This window comes from Lacerta agilis, chromosome 2 (genome assembly GCF_009819535.1).
Source record: "Lacerta agilis isolate rLacAgi1 chromosome 2, rLacAgi1.pri, whole genome shotgun sequence".
Classification (NCBI taxonomy): Eukaryota; Metazoa; Chordata; class Lepidosauria; order Squamata; family Lacertidae; genus Lacerta; species Lacerta agilis.
The window spans coordinates 101887098-101912265 of record NC_046313.1 but is presented as its reverse complement, the minus strand read 5'-3'; the positions used below and the strand labels follow the sequence as shown (position 1 = coordinate 101912265).

Here is a 25168-nt window from a genome sequence, read left to right as displayed (position 1 = left end):
GGCCGCTGCCACACCGATTAAAGTCAATTTGCCATGTTGCAACGGGGGAAACGGGGCTTGTCAAAGCCACGCTACCCAGCCTCTGTATTGCTCCCATCTCCCTCTATGTCTCCTCCAAGCGAGGGGTCTTGATCCCGCTAATAAGGCTCATGCCAGGGATGGGAGAAGCTACGGCCCTCCAGATTTTTTGGGGACTCCTACTCCCAACAGGTCCAGCCAGATGGTCAGTGGTCAAGGATGATGTAAGTCAGATTCCAACAACTTCTGGGGGGGCACAGGTTCTCCCAATTCCTGGTTTATACTCTAGGGATGGGGGGTGGGGTGGGAATATAAGTGACTTTCCATATCATGCTACCCAAATGGCAGGTTTCAGGTAGGTGCTGGGGGTTCTTGGTCAATCTAATCTCTTTTTACTGCTTTTGTTTTCTAGTTCAGGGGAACTTTGACTTGAATGTTCAGAAACAACCAAGGTGGCTGCTTGTTGTTCTGAAGCAATGCATTCTGGGAATTCTCTGGCCCTGAGTTCTTTATCTTGTGTTTTGCCAGCCACACACAGAAAAAAGTCACTTTATGTGGATTAGTTACATCTTAGCACCTTGTTAAGAGCCTGTTATTCCTTTTAGTTAAGGTGATTACAGAGGGATTAAAATATGGGAATTACCAGAGCGATAAAAGCCTGGGCCTTTAAAAGAGATCGCTTTCACTTTGTTGCTGTATTTCAGGGATGAGGAACCTGGGGCCCTCTAGATAGGACTGGGCTCCAACTTCCATCAGCCCCAGCCAGCATAGCCATTGGTCAAGGACAATGGGAGTTGTAGTCCAACATCTGGGAGGGCTGCCGGTTCCTCTTCCTCCTTGCAGCGCCAAATAAGAGGCAGGGAAGTTCTTGGCTGACAAAGGCCTTGCACTTGTTGGCGGTTCAGAGTAATATTTGAACTTTCTCCCCGGAGTCCTGTCCAGTTACTCCAGTAACGTTACCACACAAGTGTCAGCAAAGCCAGCACGAATGAGGCCTTTCTGTGTGCAGCCATGGGATGTAGAGTACTTTTGAGCTAAACCTCTCTCTCTCTCTCTCTCTCTCTCTCTCTCTCTCTCTCTCTCTTTCTCTCTTTCTTTCCTTTTAGTGGGGTTCCAGGGAAGAAGTGCGGCACAATTGTGCTGTTCGCTGAGGAGCTCAGCAATTGTCGGGTGAGTTGCCTCCCAACGTTGCTGAGAACCGTAGTTTCTGCCTCACAAAGCTACCCTTCCTAGCACCTGTAGCAAGCTACAGTTCCCAGAATTCTTTGAGGGGGGAAGTCAAATGCTTTAAATGCATGTTGAATACGGTTTAAATGTATAGCATGCATCTGCACTCATTGAACGCAGCAGGGCTTTCTTCAGAGTAGAATTGCACTATAAATCAAATATGGCAGCGATGCATTTAGATGGATTTTTGAACGCCTGCTACATTTCGGTCAGGGCAAGCCAATGCAGTGTCCTCCAGATGTTGTGGACTACAACTCCAATCATCCCTAATCACTGGCTATGTCAGCTGGCTCCAGCAACATCTGGAGAGCCACAGGTTCCCTGTCTCTGTTTAAAAGGATGCTTTCTTCACTGGGCATAGATGACCGGCGAAGTGGCAGTTGAGGGGAGGGGGCCTGAGCACAACCCAAAATAAACCCTCTTTGTGGGTATCACCTTATTGTTATCCCCGACTGGCGATTACGCCAACAACTGGTGACCGAGTGGTTCTCTGGGCTCAGGGCCGCAGAGTGGGATTAAGGAAGGCCAACTTCTTGGGGCAACATCTGTCCAAAAAGGAAACTGGAGTCCAGGATTTTGCAGGCCTCTGACGACTGACCTGCCTCACATTTCCCTCCCTCTTGCCCTTAGCCCATGGGTAGACAAACTAAGGCCTGGGGGCTGGATCTGGCCCAATCGCCTTCTAAATCTGGCCCGTGGACTGTCTGGGAATCAGCGTGTTTTTACATGAGTAGAATGTATCCTTTTATTTAAAATGCATCTCTGGGTTATTTGTGGGGCCTGCCTGGTGTTTTTACATGAGTAGAATGTGTGCATCTCTGGCTTATTTGTGGGGCATAGGAATTTGTTCATTTCGCCCCCCAAAAAATATAGTCCAGCCCTCCACAAGGTCTGAGGGACAGTGGACCGGCCCCCTGCTGAAAAAGTTTGCTGATCCCTGCCTTAGCCCCTTCTTAAATGCTGACCGCCACTTCAGTATACTTCAGGTACCTCACCTGACATCTCCTTGATTTCAGGCTATAAAGCTTTCTTTCTGCTTTTTCCCCTGCCGTATCGGTTTCTTCTACCCACGAACTGTTCACTCTACAAATACAACGCCCCTTGCACTAAGCTTGTACTGCTGGCTCTGTCCTCACGCTACAGTAAGCCCGCAACTTACACAAGGGTTACTTTCTGGAGATCGCAATACATAACAGCACCTAAAGCCAAAAAACAGGCAGCGACTGTTTTGCACACATCCAAATGATGCGCGACTACTGACGCATGGGTCTTTTGGGACCCAGAAGAGGGCACAAAGGGGGCGGAACTGGGTGGGGCAGGCTTATGCCCTTTTAAAATGGCACATCCTATGCCCCTTTTAAAATGTGGGGGGGGGGGTTGAGGAGGGATTATTGCGTTGTTGCTTTTATTTTGACAACATATCTTGCGGTTTTATATTTTGATTTTGTTCTGTGAACCGACCGCCCTGAGACCTCCGGGTATAGGGCGGTAAATCAATTGGTATTATTATGTGCCTTGCGCCGACGTACACAGGGACCAGGAACAAACCCGCCCCCCACGCAGAGTGGTCACCACCTGTATGGTCAAAACACATTAGGTTCAATGGTGGGTGAGATTGCCTAAGTCAATTCCCTAGGAACCCCGGGCTCTTTCCACCTGCTTAAAAAAACAAAACCCACATGTATAAAGCTGAATGCGCTCAAGTTTAATGCGCAAAATTTGCGGGCTAACTGTCCTGCCTCGCTACTGTCTTCCCATGCTGTTCTCGCCATTTCCTCCACACTTGCAGTGCTGTGCCCAGTAGAGGCGGGTGCATGAGGGCAAATGGGGGCACTGCCCCACCAAACTTGCTCCGCAGTGAGCCAGCCCCCATCTACCAGCCTGCCTACTTAAAACCAGGCTACAGGAGTTGCACTTCCTCCTCCTTGGTGTCAGTGTTGCCCTTGTAAGGAAGAGGAGGGCGGGGACAAAACAATAATTAGTTGGCCCTGCCTATGATTGTCTGCGGCTGTGCCTCTGGCGCCACCTGCTGTTGCCCTCCTGCCTTACGCTCTGCCAGTCCCATGGGCTATGCATACCGGTATATTAGTTTTGACGATGTCCCCACCTCAGTCTGATACAGCTTTTCCCTTCCAGGACATTATCACCATGCAGCTGTGTGCGAATAAGCTGGACAAGAAGGATTTCTTTGGCAAATCCGACCCCTTCCTTGTTTTCTACCGCAGCAACGAGGATGGCACGTACGCAAGAAATACCTGACACCCGCCTTAACTGTAATGTTTGCGACAGAGCCATTCCTTGATCCAGAACACGAATTCCAGAATGATCCAGGCTTGCAGTAGGCAGAGGGAGAGGGGAGTTCTGGAAGGAAGGTCTAGCCTGCATGTAGCTGTAAGCAAGGAAGGATCTCTAAAAAAATACCTCCTGCCTAATAAGAGTGGTCTGAGTCCAGGTTCTTATTTCCCAGGACTCTGGACACAACACATGTAGAATCATAGAATTGTAGAGCCGGAAGGAACCCCAAGGGTCATCCAGTCCGACCCCCCTACAATGCAGCAAACAAAAACATCAATTTCTGCGCTTTACTCATATTCCATTTGGCACTGTGGCTCCATGTGCACTACGTATTTAAAGCAGCATCGTACCATTTCAAACAGTCAAGGCTTTCCCCCGCCCCAATGAATCCTGAGAACTGTAGTTTGTTGATTGTGCTGAGAGTTGTCAGGAGACACCCCCCTATTGTCCTCACAGAGCTACAGTTCCCCGAGTTGTTCAAGAGCCAATCCCTCTTCCCAGTGAACTCTTGAGAATCGTAGTTCTGTGAAGGGAATTGGGGGTCTCCTCACAACTCTCAGTACCCTTAGCAAACTCAAGTTCCCAGGATTCTCGGGAGGCGGGGCGGAAGCTGGGTGCTTTAGGAGCAAGAGATGGGTAGACACGTTACCAAAACACATGCTTTTTAATGCGTGTGTAGTAGAAAGGAAAATATATGGCTCTGCAGATAAACTTGACGTGCTGAGGTTTATGGTTTCTTCTTAGATGTAGCTAAAATCACAGGACGCTTGTGTTGCGGAGAACCGCTCATGAGATGAATCCCTAACATATCGTACAACCTGCCCAAGTCCTAGCCCTTAGCCACCCATATTTCCTGTCATGCTTATCTTGCCTTTTCGCTTGTGCCGCCATGCCCACAAACACACACAGCAGCGCTTCCTGTTCTCCTGTGCCCATTGCCATGACCCTTTTCCCGATTCCAGGTTCACCATCTGCCACAAGACGGAGGTCGTGAAGAACAACCTGAATCCTGTGTGGCAGCCGTTTTCCATCCCTGTGCGGGCCCTGTGCAATGGGGACTATGACAGGTCAGAGTTTATATGCTGTTCTGATAATTGTAAGGTTCTCACACACATTGCGGGCCGCACTACAAAAAAACTCCCTTCAAAATTGGGAAGTACAGTGGCACCTCGGTTTTCGAGCGTCTCAGAAGCCGAACGTTTCGGTTTTGTCTAACACCGAAAACCCGGAAGTAACTGCTTCCGTTTTCGAACACTTTTCGGAAGTCGAACGGCTTCCACTGCATTTTTTTTAAAAAAAAAAAAATTCAATTGACTTTGCCGACAAACTTTTGCGCCTCGGCTGTTGAACATTTCGGAAGTCAAACGGTCTTCCGGAACAGATTATGTTCAACAACCGAAGAACCACTGTATTCCCTGGAATCAATAAGGCACTTTGTTTTAGCACACGGAACAATCCTGAAGCCATCTTGGCTGTCTTAGTGACCCCAAATATTTCCTCTGAGGTAGAAGGATGTGCCTTGAGGGAGGGGGGACGGACGGACCGGATGACCCTCTTCCATCCATTCTTTTCACAAATCTTTCAAATCCTGTTGAAAGAGCATATTTTGTGTATGAATAGGAGGGGGGTGGGCAGGTCTGCGACAATGGTTTCAGAAACTAGGGTATTTTTACCATTTCAAAAGAATGGCCAGGATAATGCAATCAGCAACCATGATCAGGTATCTTGACAAACAGGAGACAAGCCACACTTCAGAATCTCCACATAGGGAAGGGAGAGACCCCGGCCTGTAATTCTAAAGAGAGATTCTATCCGCTACTGTAGACAATACTAAGCTACATGCAGTATTGTTGGGTTAAGGTCTGCGTTCCTGTGTATGGCATCGGGGCTAACTCCAAGGGTTGAGCATTTCTGGCAAAGGCCCTCACAGGGCACCCAAACAGATCAGAGGTTGTGGGAAAGCACAAGCCCTGCTAGTCGGGGACCTTCTCAGAACCGTAATATTTCTTTCAGCCTTGGTTTGTCACTTGCATTCCAGGACGGTGAAGATTGACGTCTTTGACTGGGACCGGGATGGCAGGTGAGGTGGTGGGGTCTGCGTAGCCTAGAACATTCTCTAGTTCTGTGGGAGAACCAACCTATGGGTCACTTTGAGGATCAGTCACTCAAATCAGGATATAAATCACATAAATGTGCGATTTTGTAGTGCAGCCCTGTGCACGTTTACTTGGGAATATTTTCTTTCTTCTTCTTTGGCGATCACTCGTAGTCGAGTAAGATTGTCTTCCATGAACACTGACTTAACAGTGAGTTCGTAAGTGAATGTGGAGGCCAATTCTGAATCCACACGTCCTTCCACAGTGGGGACATAGGTTTCTGAGCGGGAGTTGGTGAGGGTTTCCCCTTAGCACATTTCTCCCTTTCGGCCTGAGTTCGAGCGTCTTCAAAGTCCATGACACATTTGGTAAAGGCTGTTCTCCAACTGGAGTGCTCGCAGACAAGTGTTTCCCAGTTGTCAGTGTTTATACTACTTTTTTTAAAGATTTGCCTTGAGTCTTTAAACTTCTTTTGTTGACCGCCAGCATTACGCTTTCCATTTCTGAGTTCGGAATAGAGTAGTTGTTTGGAAGACGATAATCAGGCATCCAAACAACATGACCAGCCCAAAAAAGTTGAGGTTGAAGAATCATTGTTTGGAAATATATCCCGTTGAAGTCAGCGGGGTTTGCTCCCGAGTACATGTGGATAGGATTGCAGCTGTTTAGGTTTGAATTAGCCTCTGCCAACCTGGAGCCCTCCGGATGTTCGGGGCCATAATTCTCATCAGCCCCAGCATGCATATCACATGCTGGCTGGGGGGGTTAAAGAGAGTCACAGCCCAGGTTGATGAACTCAGAGTTTAATAATAAAAAATAAAAAAGCAGGAGATGAAAAATCCAAAAGTAATCGAGTTGTTCTCTGTTGAACTGAGGCTGGAATTAGCAAGGAAGACTTGGCCAGGGCTAAGGGAGAACCATCCCAGGACATCTATTGTAGCACATGCGACATTATTTGCAAATAGGCACAAAGGCCTAAAAGGTTTACAAGCTAGTGAGGAAAGTACTGCGCGAATAGTATAAAGGAGCAGAGCACTTCAGAGCACTATCCGTCTGCCCTAGGGCCAGAAAAGCAGTTGCCCTGAAGCAACAGAGGGGTCTGCCTCTGCATTAGGACTCCCTGAGAGCACCCTCTCTGCTTCTGTTTGCAGAAATATTTCCGCTCTTCCCCTTCCTGGCTTCCAAGGCCCTTTCAAAAACATTGGATCCGAAAGTACAGTAGCTACCGTTTTTTTGTGTGCAGTTCTTTTTTTAAAAAAACCACCACAGCCTCTGTTTTCTTTCTGAATAGGGACAAGATCCATGCATGAGAAAATGGGCAGAGTGAACTGCACCACTTCTGGCTGCAGGTGGGGAGATACCATTTCTAATGCTCCCCTGAAAGGAACCTGCAGTTTGTGGAGAGAGAGAGAGAGAGAGAGAGAGAGAGAAGGGAGAGAGGTTTTAGCTCAGTACACACCCTGCTGCGATTAATTCCCTGCTTGCAGGTTTCTGTTTCTGAATGCAGGAGAGCATTCAGAAACAGTATCTCCTTCCCCGCCTGCTTTCTGGACTGGTACATTTTACCATCTCAATCTGCTGCAGCCTGGAGGGCACTAAGTTGGCCAAGGATCTGGTGCTTATGTAGAACTACAAAGCAGGGCTGCAGAACCTGTGGCCTGCTGCTGCTGCTGCTAGACTACCAGATCTCATCAGCCCCAGCCAACATGGCCATTTTGTCTGGGCCTGAGATGGCAGCTAAAGTCTAGCAGCCTTTCACAGAATCATAGCACTGGAAGGGACCACACAGGTCATCTAGTCCAACCCCCTGCAATGCAGGAATCTTTTTTTGGCCAGCATGGGGCTCAAACCCATGACCCTGAGATTCAAGGCCCATAGCTATACTACTCTTCTAGAAGAGCAAGGAGGATCCGGTGAGAAGTGGAATAGGTGAAGTAGGTGAGATTGTTAGAGGAAATACAAAGCAAAAATTTGTTGGAAGATGGGAAGTCTACAAAATATATGTGTTAAAATATAATAAAAGTTTTGTTACCATGCCAGCATTTGAGGGTTAAGGGAAGGGAAGCAAGAAGAAGGAGAGAAAGTGGAGTAACCAATTTCTGAAGAATGTACTGGAGAGTATGTACTGTATAGGAGAACTTGCTGTATTGTAAACATTCAAGTGAATTTTGGTAGAAGCAAAGGGATTTGTCAGGAAGTTGGATTAGAAGATTTAGAAACAACAAGTGTGATGTTCAATCAGATCAGACTTTGTGTTCCCCCCCCCCTATTATTATTTTTTCTTTTCTTTTTTAATTTTCTTTCTTTTTTCTTTTCTTTTTTCTATTATTATTATTATTATTATTATTAGTAGTAGTAGTAGTAGTAGTAGTAGTAGTATTTTAGCTTTCTCTCTCTCTCTCTTTTTTTTAATTTAAAAAGGTTTGGGTAAAATGACCGGGTTAAAGGACGACACAAACAAACAAAGAGTACTGTAATTTTATTAAATTTTTGTATAGGTTTGAATAAGTTTGTGTATACGGCTGGATAAGATGCTTATTGACTTGACATTTGTTAATTTGATTTTTCTTATTTTTTTGTGAATTAAAATTATGCAATGGAAAAAGAGATTGTCTTGGGGAGTAGGAGCTAGATGCTTGGGTGTTCTGGAATTATTCCGATTCCTATTATTACTACCCATCCTTCAGCCTAAGGTCCCAAGGCACGTTTCAACATTGAAACACAATATAGAAACAATTTAAAAGAACTTTCAGTTGCCGATTTTAGGTGGGTTCCCAAAAGGTGCACCTCATGGGTCAAAAGCCAGGGCAAAGAGATGCATTTTCAGCAATCACAGGAGAAGCTGTATAATAAAGATGCCAGGATGTAGCATCTGTGGAAAGGGAGTTCCACCACTTAGGAGCTTCTACAGAGAATGCCCTCTCCAAGGATGCCCCGCCTCAAGCTTCTACAAGTGGAGGAACTACCAATAGGGCTCCCTCTGCCCATCTTTGGCACCCAAGAGGGTCTGCAAGAGAGGAGACAGACTTCCAGGTGTTTGGTGCCCAAGTCATTTAGGGCTTTGCACACAAACTTGAGCACCTCGAATGGGGTGCTTGAATTGACAACCAGCGCAGCTGTTTTAACACGGGGGTGCCTTTAAGCAGGCATGTTTAAGTAGCTGAGCTCTGACATGGGTGTAAGACTGCGCCAGAACCAATTGGCTGAACTGCTTCTTCCTCTTCGGCCCAACAGCCATGATTTTATCGGGGAGTTTGCCACAAGCTACAGAGAGCTCTCTCGTGCCCAGAACCAGTTCACCGTCTATGAGGTAAGCTTCTTTCAACTTAAATACTTAACACTGAGCAACGCTAGTTTTTGTTTTTGTTTTTTAATAGCTAGAATTGTAACTTGAATCAACAGATTGTGTTTCTAGAGTGGAATCCTGTGAATGTACCAGATTGTAAGAGCTATGAACGGTGTTGTTGTTTGTTGTTGTTGTTGTTGTTGTTGTTGTTGTTGTTGTTGTTGTTGTTGTAAAACTTTATGTTTCTAGTCCTCATTGGTATGGGGGGAAAGCTCAAAATAATGAAGGCCATGGTCGGGATTCAGTTTCCACTGTGGGTTTGTTTGTTTTTTTAATAAAAAAAAACAAAAACAAAACACACACATAACCTCTTCAGATCTCTTTTTCAGGCTGTGTACAGCACACTCTTTCCCTCAAAGAATTTTGGGCACTGTAGTTTGCTAAGGGTTGTTGGGAATTGTAACTCTGTGAGGAGTAAACTACAGGGCCCAGAATTCTTTGAGGGAAAGAACATGCTTTGAATGTGTTTTAAAGGAATAGGTTGTGCACAGTTCTGAGTTGCCAGCTTTTGAACTGGCCCCGGTCACTGCCCCTCTAATGGTGATTCGATCCACAACAATTAATAGGTGATAAGCTTTGGCTCTTTCCATGCTGCAATAAGCTTCAGGGCTTGATTTCTGCTGATCAGACTGATCAGTTGAAGGCAGTTGAGAGTCAGAGCACATACTTTTCATGCATAAGGCGCCAGGTTTACCGGTATTCCTTGGCAACTACAGCAGGCAATAGGAAAGAACCCTGCAGAGCTGCTGCCATCCAAGTAGACAGTATTGGGCTAGGTAGACAAATAGTCTGACCTGGACTGCATTTGGAAGCTGACTTGTATTGAGTCAGACTGTTGGTCCATCTATCCAGCTCAATATTGTCTACACTGTCTGGCAGCAGCTCTCCAGGGTTAAAGTCGCAGACACTCCCAGCCATGCCTGGAGATGCCGGGAATCAAACCCGGGACATTCTGTGTGCAAAGCAGGTGCTTTACCACTGAGCTCTTAGATGTTTTTCTTTTCTGGCCAGTTGGCAATCTCAGGAGTCCCATTGTTCCTCCCCCATCCCAGCTGTTTTGTAGAATCATAGAATTGTAGAGTTGGAAGGGACCCTAAAGGTCATCTAGTCCAACCCCCTGCAATGCAGGAATCTTTTGCCCAATATGGGGTTTGAACCCACAACCTGAGATTCAGAGTCTCAGCCTCTACTGACTGAGTTTTGTATTTAGGACAAACCATGTACATACCCACCCTGGATCATGCTATCTCAATAAGTATTATTACCACTTTGGGTGATGTTGCACAGTTTGTGCCTGCAGTTTAATAAAATCCAGCATCTCTGATCTGTCAGAGGGAATAAATAATCATGCTGAAACTGCTCACAGCGAACTTCAGCTTGTGGCGTTATGAGAAACAAGGGGAGCATTAGGGGCTGGCGCAATTGGAGGTGGGAGGTGGGATAACAAACAAGATTTATTTGAGATGCCTTGGCAGGCGGACTCTGCTCATGCTCAGAGTTGGCTTCGGATAATATATTTAGCATGCAACCACGTTGCACGGTATATGCTGAAAAAAGTTACCATTGTGTTCAGTAATATACAGTCATACCTTGGAAGTCGAACAGAATCCGTTCCGGAAGTCCGTTCGACATCCAAAATGTTCAGATACGAAAGTGCGGCTTCTGATTGGCTGCAGGAAGCTCCTGCAGCCAATTGCAAACCGTGGAAGCCCCGTCGGACGTTCAGGTTCCAAAGAACATTCGCAAAAACACTCACTTCCAGGTTTGCAGCATTCGGAAGCCAAAACATCCGAGTACCAAGGTGTTTGGGATCCAAGGTACGACTGTATATGGATGTGTGAAGGAAATAATTTTCCCCACAGCTGTTTCTCTCCCCTCCCCCCCCCCCAAAATAAGATGCTGCCTGCCCATCCCAATCCCTGGCACTCTCCCAATTTTGTTGGGCTCCATCTCCCATCAGCCCCAGCCAGCCAGAACGGCTAATGGTTGGGGATGATGGGAGCTGTAGTCCAAAACATCTGGAGGGCACCAGGTTGGGGAACAGCCATAGCTCAGCTGGCAGAGCATCAGCTTTGAATGCGAAAGGTCCCCGGTTCAATCTCTGGCATCTCCAGACAATGGCCGAGAAAGACTTCCCTGGAGAGCAACTGACCGTCAGTGTGTTTTGTTTATTTATTTCCTATTCCACCCTTCCTCTATAAGGAGCTCAAGGTGATCTACACGGTTCCCTTTCTCATTTTATCCTCACAACAACCCTGTCAGGTAGGTTAGGGTGAGAAACGGTAGCAGGCACAAGCTCACATGGAGCGTCGTGGCTGAGCGGGGATTCGAACCCTGCTCTCCCAGGTCTTAGTTCAACACTCCAACCACTGCACCATGCTGGTTCTCAACATTGAACTAGATCAGGGGTCAGCAACCTAAGGCCCATGGGCCGGAAGCGGCCCGTGGAGGTCATTTGACCAGCCCACAAACCGCCCCGAACTGAGCTGCCTGCTTGCGCGCTTCGCTAAACCGGCGCAGCGCGGGGACTCACTTGCGCAGATGCTGGAAATCAAGGGGGCGTGCGCGTGCTCATGCACGTGCACAATCCGGCCCATGGAGGGATCTCCGTGGAACCGATCTGGCCCAGGCAAGATAAACCTTGCCGACCCCTGAATGAGATGGTCACAGGGTCTGTAAGGAGGCAGCCAAGAAGGTGGGTTGGCTAGTGACTTGTTGGAGAGCCAGGCTGGAGTGCGTCTTTCCTTGAATTAGGGCCCCGTGATCTGGAACTATTTCCACATATAAACTATTTGCAAGGCGGCAGCTCTCCCCTTGTGGCAATCTGAAATGGCCAGCGGATATATTTGCAGTGCCCGCTCTGCTACTGAGACAAAAAGTATGGGCACAGGGGGCATGGAGGAGACCCTGACTGTCACCAGATTTAGCCCTATCATCCTGCCTCATGTAGCATTCTTAAAATGGTAGCTGAGTGGGGCATCTGCCTGTATTCCTAGCACCGGTCTGGGGTCACACGGTGTATTTTGCCCCACAAACAGAAGAGGGTCGGGATGCTCGAGGAAGCTGCCTGCCGGCCCCCCAGAAGGAAACACATTACAATCAGTATTGCACTGCAATCTAGATAATTGCCCTAGACAGGAATTTAAAGCAAAAAACGGTTGTGGGAGAAAAGTGTCTGGATCTGAGAGGACGTGCTGGTCTCATCTCTCTCTCTCTCTCTCTCTCTCTCTCTCTCTCTCTCTCTCTCTCTCTCTCTTTTTTTTTTCTTTTGCTGGCAAACCAGACCCACAGGATCACTTTTGAGTTATCTGGATTTCTAGTAGTGGCTTTGTCTATTAAAAAGGAATGAGCCAAATCCCCTATGATTGATTGCCAGCATGATTTAGAATAATGAAGGTGGATGAAGGATGTCAGATAGGAAAAGGGACTGCCGACTCTGTTGCTAAAGTGTTGGGTCGAATTGTAAATGAGCAGGATCCTTTTTTAAATATTTATTTTGGGGTAGTAAAGCAAAAGTTCTGTAGCTATTCTCCTTGCAAAAGATACTGCATTCGATCAGATGCTGCAACAGACACTGCACTCTTCTTACTCTGTTTTCATTATATTTTGAGTTGTTGTTGTTGTTGTTGTTGTTGTTGTTGTTGTTGTTAAATTTGGCAATAGCTCTTTTGTTTAGTCGTTCAGTTGTGTCCGACTCTTCGTGACCCCATGGACCAGAGCACGCCAGGCACCCCTATCCTTCACTGCCTCTCGCAGTTTGGTCAGACTCATCCTCTGTCGTCCCCTTCTCCTTGTGCCCTCCATCTTTCCCAACATCAGGGTCTTTTCTAGGGAGTCTTCTCTTCTCATGAGATGGCCAAAGTATTGGAGCCTCAACATCAGGATCTGTCCTTCTAGTGAGCACCCAGGGCCGATTTCCTTGAGAATGGATAGGTTTGATCTTCTTGCAGTCCATGGGACTCTCAAGAGTCTCCTCCAGCACCATAATTCAAAAGCATAAATTCTTCGGCGATCAGCCTTCTTGATAGTCCAGCTCTCACTTCCGTACATTACTACTGGGAAGCAATAAAGATATTGCTTATCTTAGATAAGCAATAAAGGTTTGATTTGATTTTGAGTTATAGATCGCTTTATATACAAAATCCCCCAAAGAGATGTGACTTTCAGAATCTCTCCAGCAACTCGGAATAACACATTTGCTTTCCTTTAAGTGAAACTACAAGCAGACTTTGAGCCATACCCCAGTTGCTTCTATCTAGTTTGGAACTGACATCCTTCCTTTGGGCCTCATCATCCCCTCTCTCCACCCCTCAAAAAAGCCTTTGCAACACCCATCATCTGCCCTGCTTCTTACTAAAGTTTCCTGTTCCTAGACAGGACTAATTTTTGAATAGAAATTATTGAAAAATATTGATCACGGGGACAGATCTTCCTTCTCCTCCTCCTCTTCTTCTTCATTTCATTTCCATACTACAGGTACTTTATATTTTTAAGGGGAGAAAATCTCAAAGAAGTTTACAACCTACATTAAAACAGCAAATAAAAAAAATCCAGAATAAAACCTTACTGAAGAAAGCCGAATACAAAGTATACATTTAAATACAATTAACATTCATTCAAACATAATTAACAGGAAACTAAAATATTATCCTAAATGGTTTAAAAAACACACACACACATACACACTACTGCAGAATGCACGTTTAGCAGAGCAAAGTTAACAAAAGAATTATCTTAAACATTTCCAAAAGAAAGCATCACTAAGTGAAGTCAAATATAATACACTGTAACTAGCAAAAGAATAAAATACTCTCATAAGCACAGAACATACCTGCTACTGTAGCTGCAAATCCTGCTAATGGTGGTTCATGGCAGGGGCTGTGGATGCTCATATGAGCTGTGTCTGCACGAAAAGGCAACCAAGAGAGTCTCTGTCCTCTTCAGCAGCCTCAGCATTTGTAGCTGGAGTCAATCAGGGCTCTGTGCTCCCAGGCCAGGTAGAAAAAGGCCTGCAAGGCAGGAGCATGTCTTCCAGGACTCACAACCAACTTAGACGAGCAGTTACAGTCATACCTCATGTTGCGAACGCTGTGGGTTACGTGTTTTCGGGTTGCGCTCTGCGCCGAACCCGGAAATACCAGAACGGGTTACTTCCAGGTTTCGGTGCTCGCGCATGTGCAGAAGTGCTAAATCGCGCTTCGCACATGCGCAGAAGCGCCGAATCACAACCCACACGTGTGCAGATGTGGCGCTGCGGGTTGCGGCCGCTGCGGGTTGCGAATGCGCCTCCCGCACGGATTGCGTTCGCAACCCGAGCATCCACTGTATTAGGAACGTAGAAGGCTGCCTTATACAGTGGTCCCTTGGTTCTCAAACTTAATCCGTTCTGGAGGTCCGTTCCAAAACCAAAGCATTCCAAAACCAAGGCACGCTTTCCCATAGAAAGTAAGGCAAAACGGATTAATCCGTTCCATACTTTTCAAAACAACCCCTAAAACAGCACTTTAACATGAATTTTACTATCTACCGAGACCATTGATCCATAAAATGAAAGCAATAAACAATGTATTTGCAGTCACACAATCAATCAGTAGCTGAACTGGGTTCCACCCAGTCACAAAAGCAAAACAAAAAACGCAAAAGAAATAGCAATAACAGACAGAACTCAGCAGAAGTGTGGCACTCAAAACGGAAGCGTAACGCTCAAAATGGAACATGTTCGGCTTCCTAAAAACGTTTGCAATCCGGAACACTTAGGCTACTACTGGGTTTGCAGTGTTTGGGTTCCAATTTGTTTGAATACCAAGGCATTTGAGAACCAAGGTAGCACTGCACTTACCCAGTAGTTATTCCTGCATTGCAGGGGATTGGACTAGATGACTCTTGGGGTCCCTTCCAACTCTATGATTCTATGACTGAGGCCGTCGGCCCACAGCGCTCAGAATTGTCTACATTGATTGGCAGTGGCTCTCCAGGGTTTCAGGCAGGGAATCCTCCCATCCCTGCCTGGAGATACCAGGGATTGAACTGGCAATCTTCTGGATATTGCTGGATACTGTATCACTATAACTGTGCTGTGTTGCACCTTCATTTGAGCTCTTTTTCCAACTGAAAAGTGGCAACTCAGCAGCATTGAAGAGCTTGCAGGCAAGCAATCTGCTTGCAACATTTGACTAAGCCGGAACAAGTTAGACCAGGGGTCAACAAACTTTTTTTAGCAGGGGGCCGTTCCACTGTCCCTCAGACCTTGTGGGGGGCCAGACTATATTTTGGAAAAAAATATGAACGAATTCCTATGCCCCACAAATAACCCGGAGATGCATTTTAAATAGAAGAACACATTCTACGCATGTAAATAACTCTGATTCCCGGACCATCCGCGGGCCGGATTTAGAAGGCGATTGGGCCAGATTCGGCCCCCGGGCCTTAGTTTGCCTACCCATGAGTTAGACGGAAATGAAACCATGGACAAGACTACAGAATGTCAGTTGGTGATTGCTAGTCTGAAATTACTTATTGTTGCTGCTGTTTATTGAATTTATAACGCTAATGTGGCAGTTCACCCTTGGAGGTGCCATCCGTTTTCTCTCTCGAGACAGATGGATGCCAACAGTGATTGGTATCCCGCCCACAGATCCCAGGGTGGCAAGCAAATGCACCATTTGAAAATAAAAACGGAGCAACAATATTCTAAAACCGCTAAAACACGCTAAAAGCAATTTGCAGTTAAAAATATCTAAAAGCCGTTTCAGTTAAAATCATTCTGGAAGCAACTGCACTTAAAAACACCATTCTATCCAACGATCATGGGGGAAGCAGGAATACTTCCAGGTTTTCCATGCAAGTTAATAATGATGGAGACAGGCACACCTCACTAGGGAGGGAATGCCACAACTGGGGAGCCACCACTAAAAAGGCCCTGTCACAGCTAATCATCAACCAGGCAAGACCACCCACAAGTCCTCACCTGGTGATTATAGTGTCCAAGATGGTTGGTAAAAGAAAAGATGGATAACTTTTTACTTTGTATAACGGATTGGATTTGGCTTTCCGGGTTTGGCTTTTTTTATTTGTTTGTTTGATCCTTGCAATTCCACAATCTGTGCAGTCGCTGAGTTGAGGTTATGATAATGGCCACAAATATGAAATCTAATGGTTGCAAAGGATATAATTTTGGTGGCGGTTGTTGGGAGGCAAAATGGTGGCTGGAGAGGTGGCAACACAGTCACCTTTGCTTGTTCTTCTGTTTCAACCCCAGGTTTCTAATCCTAGGAAGAAATGCAAGAAAAAGAAATATATTAACTCTGGGACTGTAAGTATGGGGAATGTTATGTTCTTCCCCTCTCCCTCCACACCCTGAATTGTTAAGCACCAGCACCAGTTGCTGAAGGGGTTGACTTGAACCTGTAACACGGGGGATGGAAAATCTCACGGCTTTCCAGATGTTGCTGGGCTACAACTCCCATCAGTCCTCAACCACTGTGGGTCAGCGATCAGGGATTATGGGACTTTGAGTACATCAACATCTAGAGGAGTGTAGGTACCCTAACCTGCTGCAGAGCATAGATGATAGGGTGAACTGGAGTGGGCTGCTAAGATTCCTGTGTTATTTTGGGAGGTGGGACAAAAATTCCAGTCCTTCCTTCCGGTCACAGGGGAAGCTCATCTGGATCAGGACTGTACGGAGTGGGCAGAGGTTTAAAGCCCTTTCTCCTCCCCCCAGGGTCCAGATCCCTGCCCCCCCCCATCACCAACTTCCTGTTTACGTTCCCAAAAGTGGTTTGCACAGTTGCTCATCGTGTGAAGAGTGTCACACGCCATGCATTGAAAATACAACGGGAGAAATTCAGCTCAGCATTATGGCCAATGTTCTCCTGGCACAAGCTTTTCTGGTTGCTGGATGGAATGATCCCCCCCCGTCTCCTGCCCCGCAGGCTGTTGTGGGGGTTCCCCAGACCTTCCCAAGCCAATTTGGGAGGGGGGAGAGGGGTGGAATGCCCCATTGAGCTGGCAGATACCCTTCTGTGGGCTTCCATTGGCAGGACTCGTGAGTTGAACACGGTGGGGAGTTTAGACATGCAAGGGCAATCCCACAAATTTTCTGGTGCATTCACCCTTCAATTTCCCTATCACAAATACCCTAAATCTTTTTTTTTTGGGGGGGGGGAAGCTTGTTGTGCAAGGTCAACCGTAATTCTGCAACCTGAATTTGCCAGCATGTGGTCAAATCCCACTCCCCAAATAGCAACAGTCTAGAAACACCATTAGGCTGCTACAGAACAGAGCCTCCAAGTTGCCTCTCTGACTGCATGTGTTTCACATGTTGTTTTTTCTCTCTGTCTCTCTGTTTCCGGTAGGTAACGCTGCTGTCCTTCGCAGTGCAGTCGGAATTCACCTTTGTCGACTACATTCGAGGCGGGTGCGTTGGTTGAAAAGCTTGGGTGCCTCCTAGCGCCCTGACTCTGGTGGGCCAGGGGCTGGCTACCCTGTTATTGATGGATGGAACGCCCATCTTTCGCCCTAAGGTCCCAGGTTGGGTTACAATACTGAAGTGCCACTTTGCAATACAATATTAAGTCCTGAAAGACCTACATTGGCTCCCAGTATGTTTCCGAGCACAATTCAAAGTGTTGGTGCTGACCTTTAAAGCCCTAAACAGCCTCCGTCCTGTATACTTGAAGGAGCGTCTCCACCCCCATCGTCCAGCCTGGAAACAGGTCCAGCTCCGAGGGCCTTCTGGTGGTTTCCTCACTGCGAGAAGCCAAGTTACAGGGAACCAGGCAGAGGGCCTTCTCGGTAGTGGCACCCGCCCTGTGGAACGCCCTCCCACCAGATGTCAAGGAAATAAACAACTATCTGACTTTTAGAAGATATCTAAAGGCAGCCCTGTTTAGGGAAGTTTTTAATGTTTGTTGTGTTATCGCATTATTATTATTATTATTATTATTATTATTATTATTATTATTCTGTTGGGAGCCACCCAGAGTGGGCAGGGTATAAATAATGAAATTATTATTTTTATTATTATTATTATTATTATTAGTCATTTAAAACAACTTACCATTGCAGAAATATATATCCTAAAAATATATCCAAAATATATATTCCAAAATTATACACCTCAAGTGTCAAAAGCCAGGGTAAAGAGGTTCGTCTTCAGCAGTCTCTGAAAGCTGTATAAAGAAGGTGCTGACACACTTCTGTGGGGAGTTCCACAGCTTAGGGGCCACCACAGAGAAGGCCCTCTCGCAGGTCACCACGCCCAAGCCTCTGATGGTAGAGGAACTACCATCAGGGCCAATCTCAGCCCCTGAGAGGATCTGTAGGGGAGGAGGCTGTGCTTCAGATATTTGGTCTCTGAGTTGTTTAGAGCTTGAAGCACCAACGCCAGCCTTCACAGCTTCTCGGGTTTTGCCCAGGAGGAGACTAGAGCAGGGTGGCCTAGGCCGGAAGGCAGAACAAAACAAGCGCATGAGGCATTGAGAGGATCACATGCCTGAGGTCTGGCAGAGACCTTTGAGGTTGGGGCTCTGCTTTTGGGGTACCGGCAGGAGACCGAAGGGTGCTGGTGGGGTTAACCTATGAGGCAGAACACAGCTAAGGGTGTTTGGGTTGGGGGCTCACAAGAATGACAGCATCCATTTCTCTCTCTCCTCCATCCCACCCCTTAGGACGCAGCTGAATTTCACCGTCGCCATCGATTTCACCGCCTCCAACGGTGAGTGCAGCACAGCCATGAGTCGCTATGGGAACAGAGGGAGAGTTTAGCTGCCGGTAACCAGGCAGCCAAGGACCCTTGGGCTAAAGACAGATCTTTAACCTTCCACCTCTGTGGGGTTGCTTGGCCCCCGCCCTCAAATGTGAGGCTGTGGGAATCCTTCTGCAAAGAACTTCCGCACTTCCATACCAGAATTAGTCGCAGGACAGGGTGAGGGGAGAGAAATGCCATTGTCTCAGTGCGTGAGGAGTCAAGGAAGAGGGGAATTCACCTGTGGGAGAATGAAGTGGAGGTATTGGGCCAATCAAGGTGACATGGAGGAGGAGAAGGAAAATATGAAGAACTACCCAAGGTTCTGTGAATTCCCAGAGGAGGGAGAGAGCCAAGCCGAGCCAAGATGGCGGAGGGTTGCTGCCTTTTTGATATGGGTTTCCGAATGCTGTGTGTACGGCCTGTGGGGAAACCGTGGTGCTGAATTGCTGGGGGAATGGGGTTGTGGGATTCTGGAGGCTGACCAAATGCCTTTTCACAGGGATTCCCTCCCAGCCCACCTCCCTCCATTACATGAGCCCCTACCAGCTCAGCTCCTACGCTATGGCTCTGAAGGCAGTTGGAGAAATCATCCAGGACTACGACAGCGACAAGCTTTTCCCTGCCTACGGCTTTGGAGCCAAAGTCCCGCCAGACGGCAAGGTGTCCCACCAGTTCCCTTTGGTAGGTGGGAAACACGCCCCCCCCCCTGGTTGCAATGATTGGAGGGGCCTGCTGTGTGTATGGCCCCAGATTCAATCCCTGGTGTCTCCATTTGCACGCCTCTGGAGTAGCAAACATATTGCCAAGTCAGGAAAGGCAAGACTGGGCTAGAGGGATCATTGTCCTGACTTATGAGGCAGTTGTTTGCATACCTGTGGAGTCGGGTTTTAGGGAAATCTCTTGATCACTGTATACCTCAGAGGTTCACAGGCTGAGCTCCATGGACCATTAATGGTCAGTGTTGAGGTGATCTAATGGAAAGCCTGTGGAACAGTCAAGTCATTTGTACCTAGTTTTGTGCTTGATTTTCTTTTCCCCCTGACGACGGAGATCAAGAACGTCTTAACCAGAGCCAAATTTACCAGCCTGGGGCTCCTGAGTTTCATAATACAGTGGTACCTCTGGTTATGTATACTTAATTCGTTCCGGAGGTCCATTCTTAACCTGAAACTGTTCTTAACCTGAAGCACCACTTTAGCTAATGGGGCCTCCCGCTGCCACTGCACCGCCAGAGCACAATTTCTGTTCTTATCCTGAAGCAAAGTTCTTAACCTGAAGCCTTATTTCTGGGTTAGCGGAGTATGTAACCTGAAGTGTATGTAACCTGAAGCATATGTAACCCGAGGTACCACTGTATATAGTTTTCCCTTTAAAATATGCTGGTTAAAGAGGCCCTTCTCAGCAACCCCTGATTTTCCTAATATGGTACCTCCATTGTCTCCCAAGATGGATGCCAACAACAACAGCAATCCAATTTTGTATGGATTATAATACTGTTTTATTTTGTATTGTTGTAAACCGCTTTGAGGTGTTTGGTTTTTGGTGCTGGTTCCCCCCCCTTGCTTTTTTTGTACATTCAAACAGTATATAAATGTTGTCAAATAATTTGAAAAATCCGTGATGGCGGCACCATGGTTAGCTACATGGTTTGCCGAGACATCTCACCCTAGGAACTTTGAAGTGGTCCTCCAGAATGGGGCAGGGAGAGTATTACATAGATACCAAAAAGAAATTCAGAGCATGTAGTCAAGACTTGCTGCTTGCTCTCTTAATGACACCTGGTGGATCTGCAAGAGTAAGAAGATTCAAGGTTGTTGCCAATAACTACGCTAGCTGCGACACACAACACACTCCGCTTCTGAGCCACTGCGGAAGCCTTTGCCCTCCTGTAAGTAACAAGCATGTTGCAACTCAACAACAAACCGGCAGCCTTATAAGGGACGTCGATATCCATCAAACCAGCTTTAAAACAACAACAACAACAACAACCCCACTCTGTATCTCCCTTTGTATTATGACATGAATCGCCTAACCTGCATCCATAGTTACCCAACTGTTCACATCCAACTTCCTGGCTTCGTTTCCCTTCCCCTTCGCTCCAGTTACTGGTCAGTGCTGCAATCCTTTTCAAGACTAGCACAGATGATGGGATGCAGCAATGAGTTTGTGCCAGAACTCCAGGGCTCAGGCCTCTAACCTGTTTCCAATGCCAAGTTTTATCTCTGGATCACAGGAATCACTTTCATGACAAATAGGAGCAACACCAAATAAATGAAGCCACCTTGCTCACTTTTCTGTGGTTAGTTAGTTAGTTAGTGGGGCAGGTCTTCCAGCTCAGGGTTTGTCTTCCAAGAGAGGCCCCTCAATCCCCCTCTTTCTAAAAGTTTAGTAGTGTGAGGCACGGGGTGGAAGGATCCTTAATATTGTTTGCTCACCGCCTGTTTTCTATGGCTTGTAGTGCTTAACAGTATGAAACATGGCACAGGTAATCTACAAATGCATGTGGCTGAGCTTCTGCAGCACAGCACAAAAACCAGATTGTGGGTTGAGGGGGGGAAGGAAGCTTAAATTTTTTACACGCGCCAAGTCTCCATTCCTCATGCCTCCGAATACTTCTTAAATGCGCAAGGACACCCGTAGCTACAGGCGAGCTAGCCGGGTGTTTTGCCCTGGGTGGAGCCTCCAGTGTGGTGTAGTGGTTAAGAGCGGTAGACTTGTAATCTGGGGAACCGGGTTCGCGTCTCCGCTCCTCCACATGCAGCTGCTGGGTGACCTTGGGCTAGTCACACTTCTCTGAAGTCTCTCAGCCCCACTCACCTCACAGAGTGTTTGTTATGGGGGAGGAAGGGAAAGGAAAGTGTTAGCCGCTTTGAGACTCCTTCGGGTAGTGATAAAGCGGGATATCAAATCCAAACTCTTCTTCCCTTCTTCTTCTTCTTCTTCTTCTTCTTCTTCTTCCAGAGGGGCACCATTGAGGCTCCCAGCCTGTGTGTGGCAGGGGCACCAAACTGTGTCTTTAACCCAGGTGAAAGAAAAGCCTAGTTTCACACCTGGCAAGGAATTATCTGCAAAGGAAGTGAGCCTAATTTGCACTGCCTTCAATAAAGTACACCCGATCCAAACTCTGGAGCTGGGATTGCTGCCGGCTGAGCTGTCCTAAGCCCCATAAAGGGAAAGCAAGCCTTTGAAATAAGAGTTTTGAACGCCATCCTTTGGGCAAGCATTAGTTCCATTAGGTTAGTTCCAAGCTGAACGGGGGGGGGGGGCGCGTGTCCACACCTCCATTTGCCCTGACGCATTCTCCTCGGGGAAACAAGTGGGTTGCCATTTGTTCTGATTCAGTGGTAAATAGAGTGTTCTCCAGGGGAAAGCTGGAAGGGCAAACGCAAATCCACTCGGAATCATGCCTTTCTAGGCACGGAACCAGCAGAAGTGTGGACAAGCTCAGACTTAGGGTCCAGCATAAGTCCCCCTGCCGCCTGGTCAAATCCCTGCCACTCTCCGCTTTTCAGAGCTTATGCTAGTGTAAGGTCCACTGATCTTAGCTCTAGCTAAGACAGGATGAGGGAGCTACACTGCCATAGCCCAACGGTGGTAGGAACTGGGTGGCTGAGCCAGAGATCCACCAGATCCTATCTTGCAGATCTTGGCTTTGGGTTGATCTGTTACTGGTTGTTGTTGTTGCTGCTGCTGCTGCTGCTGCTGCTGCTGCTGTTGTTGGGGTTATTTTGGCAAAAAAATATCCATGTGCCACCCTTCCTATAAGATCTGTCATGTTTGCTAAACGGCACTGTTCTTTCCTTAGAATCACAACCCGGACAACCCCAGCTGCGAGGGCATCGAGGGAGTGCTGGAATCTTATTTCCACAGCTTACGCACAGTGCAGCTATACGGACCCACCAACTTTGCACCAGTCATCAACCAGGTGGCACGGTAAGTGGGCACTGGGAAAGCAGCGCACGCCGAACAAGGTCCTGCCCTCCTTCCTCTCGGGAGCCTTGCGTTGGGCTGGGAGTGGAACATCTCTGAATTGGTCTTTCCAAGACTCAGTTGTTGCAACACCAAGACCAAAGTCAATGGGCGGGGAATAATAATAATAATAATAATAATAATAATAATAATAATAATAATAATGTCACAGCTTAAAAATTAGCCGCTGTTTCTTTAATACAAAAGGAACTGAGTCAGCATGAGTCAGCGGCCTACAATGAATCAGCAAAGCCTGCATGACTCATGCAAACTTTCATCCAAATATGCTTAGGATAGGATATGCATAGGATGATCTGTTTGGGTGTTTGTGGTTGGTGGGTTGGTCGAAGCTGAGTTTGATATGTGTAAAAGCTGTTGGTCGTGGTTGGAGAAGATTTTTTTTTAAGAATAAAAGCAGGATTCTGCAAAGTACTCTTTCTCAAGGACTCTTTGTGCCGACCACCAGGCAAAGGGTCCGAACACCAGGCAAAGGAGGCCAGAACCTTTTTATTTTTTCAAAACACTGACAAATAATACCCTCTGTTTCAACTCTCCGGCTGAGAACTCTGTTTGCTTGGTGCGCAGAGCTCCATAGTGCAGTGGGAAGGGGTGAAGAAGCAAGGCATGTCTGAGAGCCAGTGTGGTGTAGTGGTTAAGAGCGGTAGACTCGTAATCTGGGGAACCGGGTTCGTGTCTTCACTGCTCCGCATGCAGCTGCTGGGTGACCTTGGGCTAGTCACACTTCTCTGAAGTCTCTCAGCCCCACTCACCTCACAGAGTGTTTGTTGTGGGGGAGGAAGGGAAAGGAGAATGTTAGCCGCTTTGAAACTCCTTCGGGTAGTGATAAAGTGGGATATCAAATCCAAACTCTTCTTCTTCTTCTTGGTCCTCTCAACTCTCCCTCTTCCCCAGGTTGGCAGCCCAGGAGACCGATGGGTCCCAATATTACGTCCTGCTCATCATCACGGACGGAGTCATCTCTGACATGCTGCAAACCAAGGAAGCCATTGTCAGCGTGAGTCCAAACTCTCCCTTTCCATGCTGGGAGAGGGGGGTGGGAAGAAAAGGAACACCCTCAAGACTTAAGGGGAGGCATGAAAGAAGCTCCCAGTGTCACCTTAAGTGCCTTCATGCAGCCAAGATATGTAGCAATGTCCATCGTGCATTGCTGTTGTACGTAAACATGTTTTTGCATGTGTGCATACACAGCTGCAAATGTGTGGATTTAGATTAGTGCAGGAATCCTCGCGGCCTCGATCCGGCTCGGCGTGTCCATGCCCACGCTAAATCGCCATGTGGGATGCACCTCAGACAATGCCGTTCTCCCCCACAGGCCTCGTCTTTGCCAATGTCTATCATCATCGTGGGAGTAGGGCCGGCTGATTTTCTGGGTAAGTGTTGCCCTGATCCAAGATGTGTTATGGGGCAACGAGGAATTGTGTTGGGTGGGCCTGGACCAGCCCGGTCCTACAGGGTGACACGACGGCAAAGTAGGTGGCTCGCTACACTTCGGCACTTCGCACACGCCTGTGAGCCAAAGCACAAAGCAGCGAGAGGGCCTACCACCGAAAGCCATGCTGTGAGGCCGATAACTAGGGCCTCATGGAGCTGGGTTGCATGCAGGGAAGAAGTCCTTTCGTAGGTACCCTGTTACTTGGGCAACGGCCCAAGGAGGATGGCAACGAATCCTAGCAGTAATTCAATATTGTGTGATCCTCAGCTATGGAAGAGCTGGACGGAGATGAAGTGCGAGTCTCCTCCAGGGGGCGCTATGCTGAGAGAGACATTGTGCAGGTAACTCTTTTCCAGAGAGCATGGATGGATCGGTGATGCCAAAGTGTGGATTTTTGGGGTGTGGGGACGGGATCTGGCCAAACACCCACCCCCTTCTCTCTCTTTCCGCCCAGTTTGTGCCGTTCCGGGATTACGTGGACCATTCTGGGAACCACGTGTTGAGCATGGCACGCCTGGCAAAGGACGTCCTGGCCGAAATCCCCGAGCAGCTCCTCTCCTACATGAAGACCCGCGACATCAAGCCCCTTTCTGCTAGTCCGCAGTAGCTCCGCCCTCTGCCGTAGCCTGAGCCAATGAGGGCGTTCCGCTCCGGCTGGGACTGAGACGACTCCTACCAATTGGGCAACGTTGGCTGTCCCCAATGGGCCGGGTGGCTGGGACAGCTCTCTCTGTGGGAGGTGGGCCGGGGTGTGACCTCCCTGCCTCGCACAGGTGCCCTCGGAGATGCCAGCACAAAAGCATGAACCCACCCAGAATCTCCCAAGGGATGGCACCAGAGTTCACAAGCCAGCCCTTGGCAAGGGGCACGGACCAGGAAGGAGTTTAGAAGGAAGCCAGCATTTTGCTGGGGGCAACCAGGGACGATGTTTTTCTTCAGGTTTGCTAAATAAGGGGCCACCGAGTTCTGTTTCTGCCTGGTTATCGACAATAAACCATCCTTGGTCCCAGGTT

General features: G+C 47.6%; 1 protein-coding gene across 1 annotated transcript; it reads left to right on the top strand.

Annotated features, from left to right (window-relative positions):
• Window positions 1-1109: 1109 nt before the first annotated feature.
• CPNE9 (copine family member 9) lies at window positions 1110-25168 on the top strand. The gene is made up of 14 exons (XM_033141419.1): window positions 1110-1188; window positions 3382-3485; window positions 4503-4607; window positions 5579-5620; window positions 8871-8946; window positions 16241-16294; window positions 17340-17401; window positions 18654-18700; window positions 19233-19414; window positions 22539-22666; window positions 23615-23717; window positions 24036-24093; window positions 24423-24496; window positions 24610-25168. The coding sequence occupies exons 2-14, from the start codon at window positions 3394-3396 to the stop codon at window positions 24760-24762; spliced, it is 1176 nt and encodes a 391-aa protein (XP_032997310.1). The 5' UTR covers window positions 1110-1188; window positions 3382-3393; the 3' UTR covers window positions 24763-25168.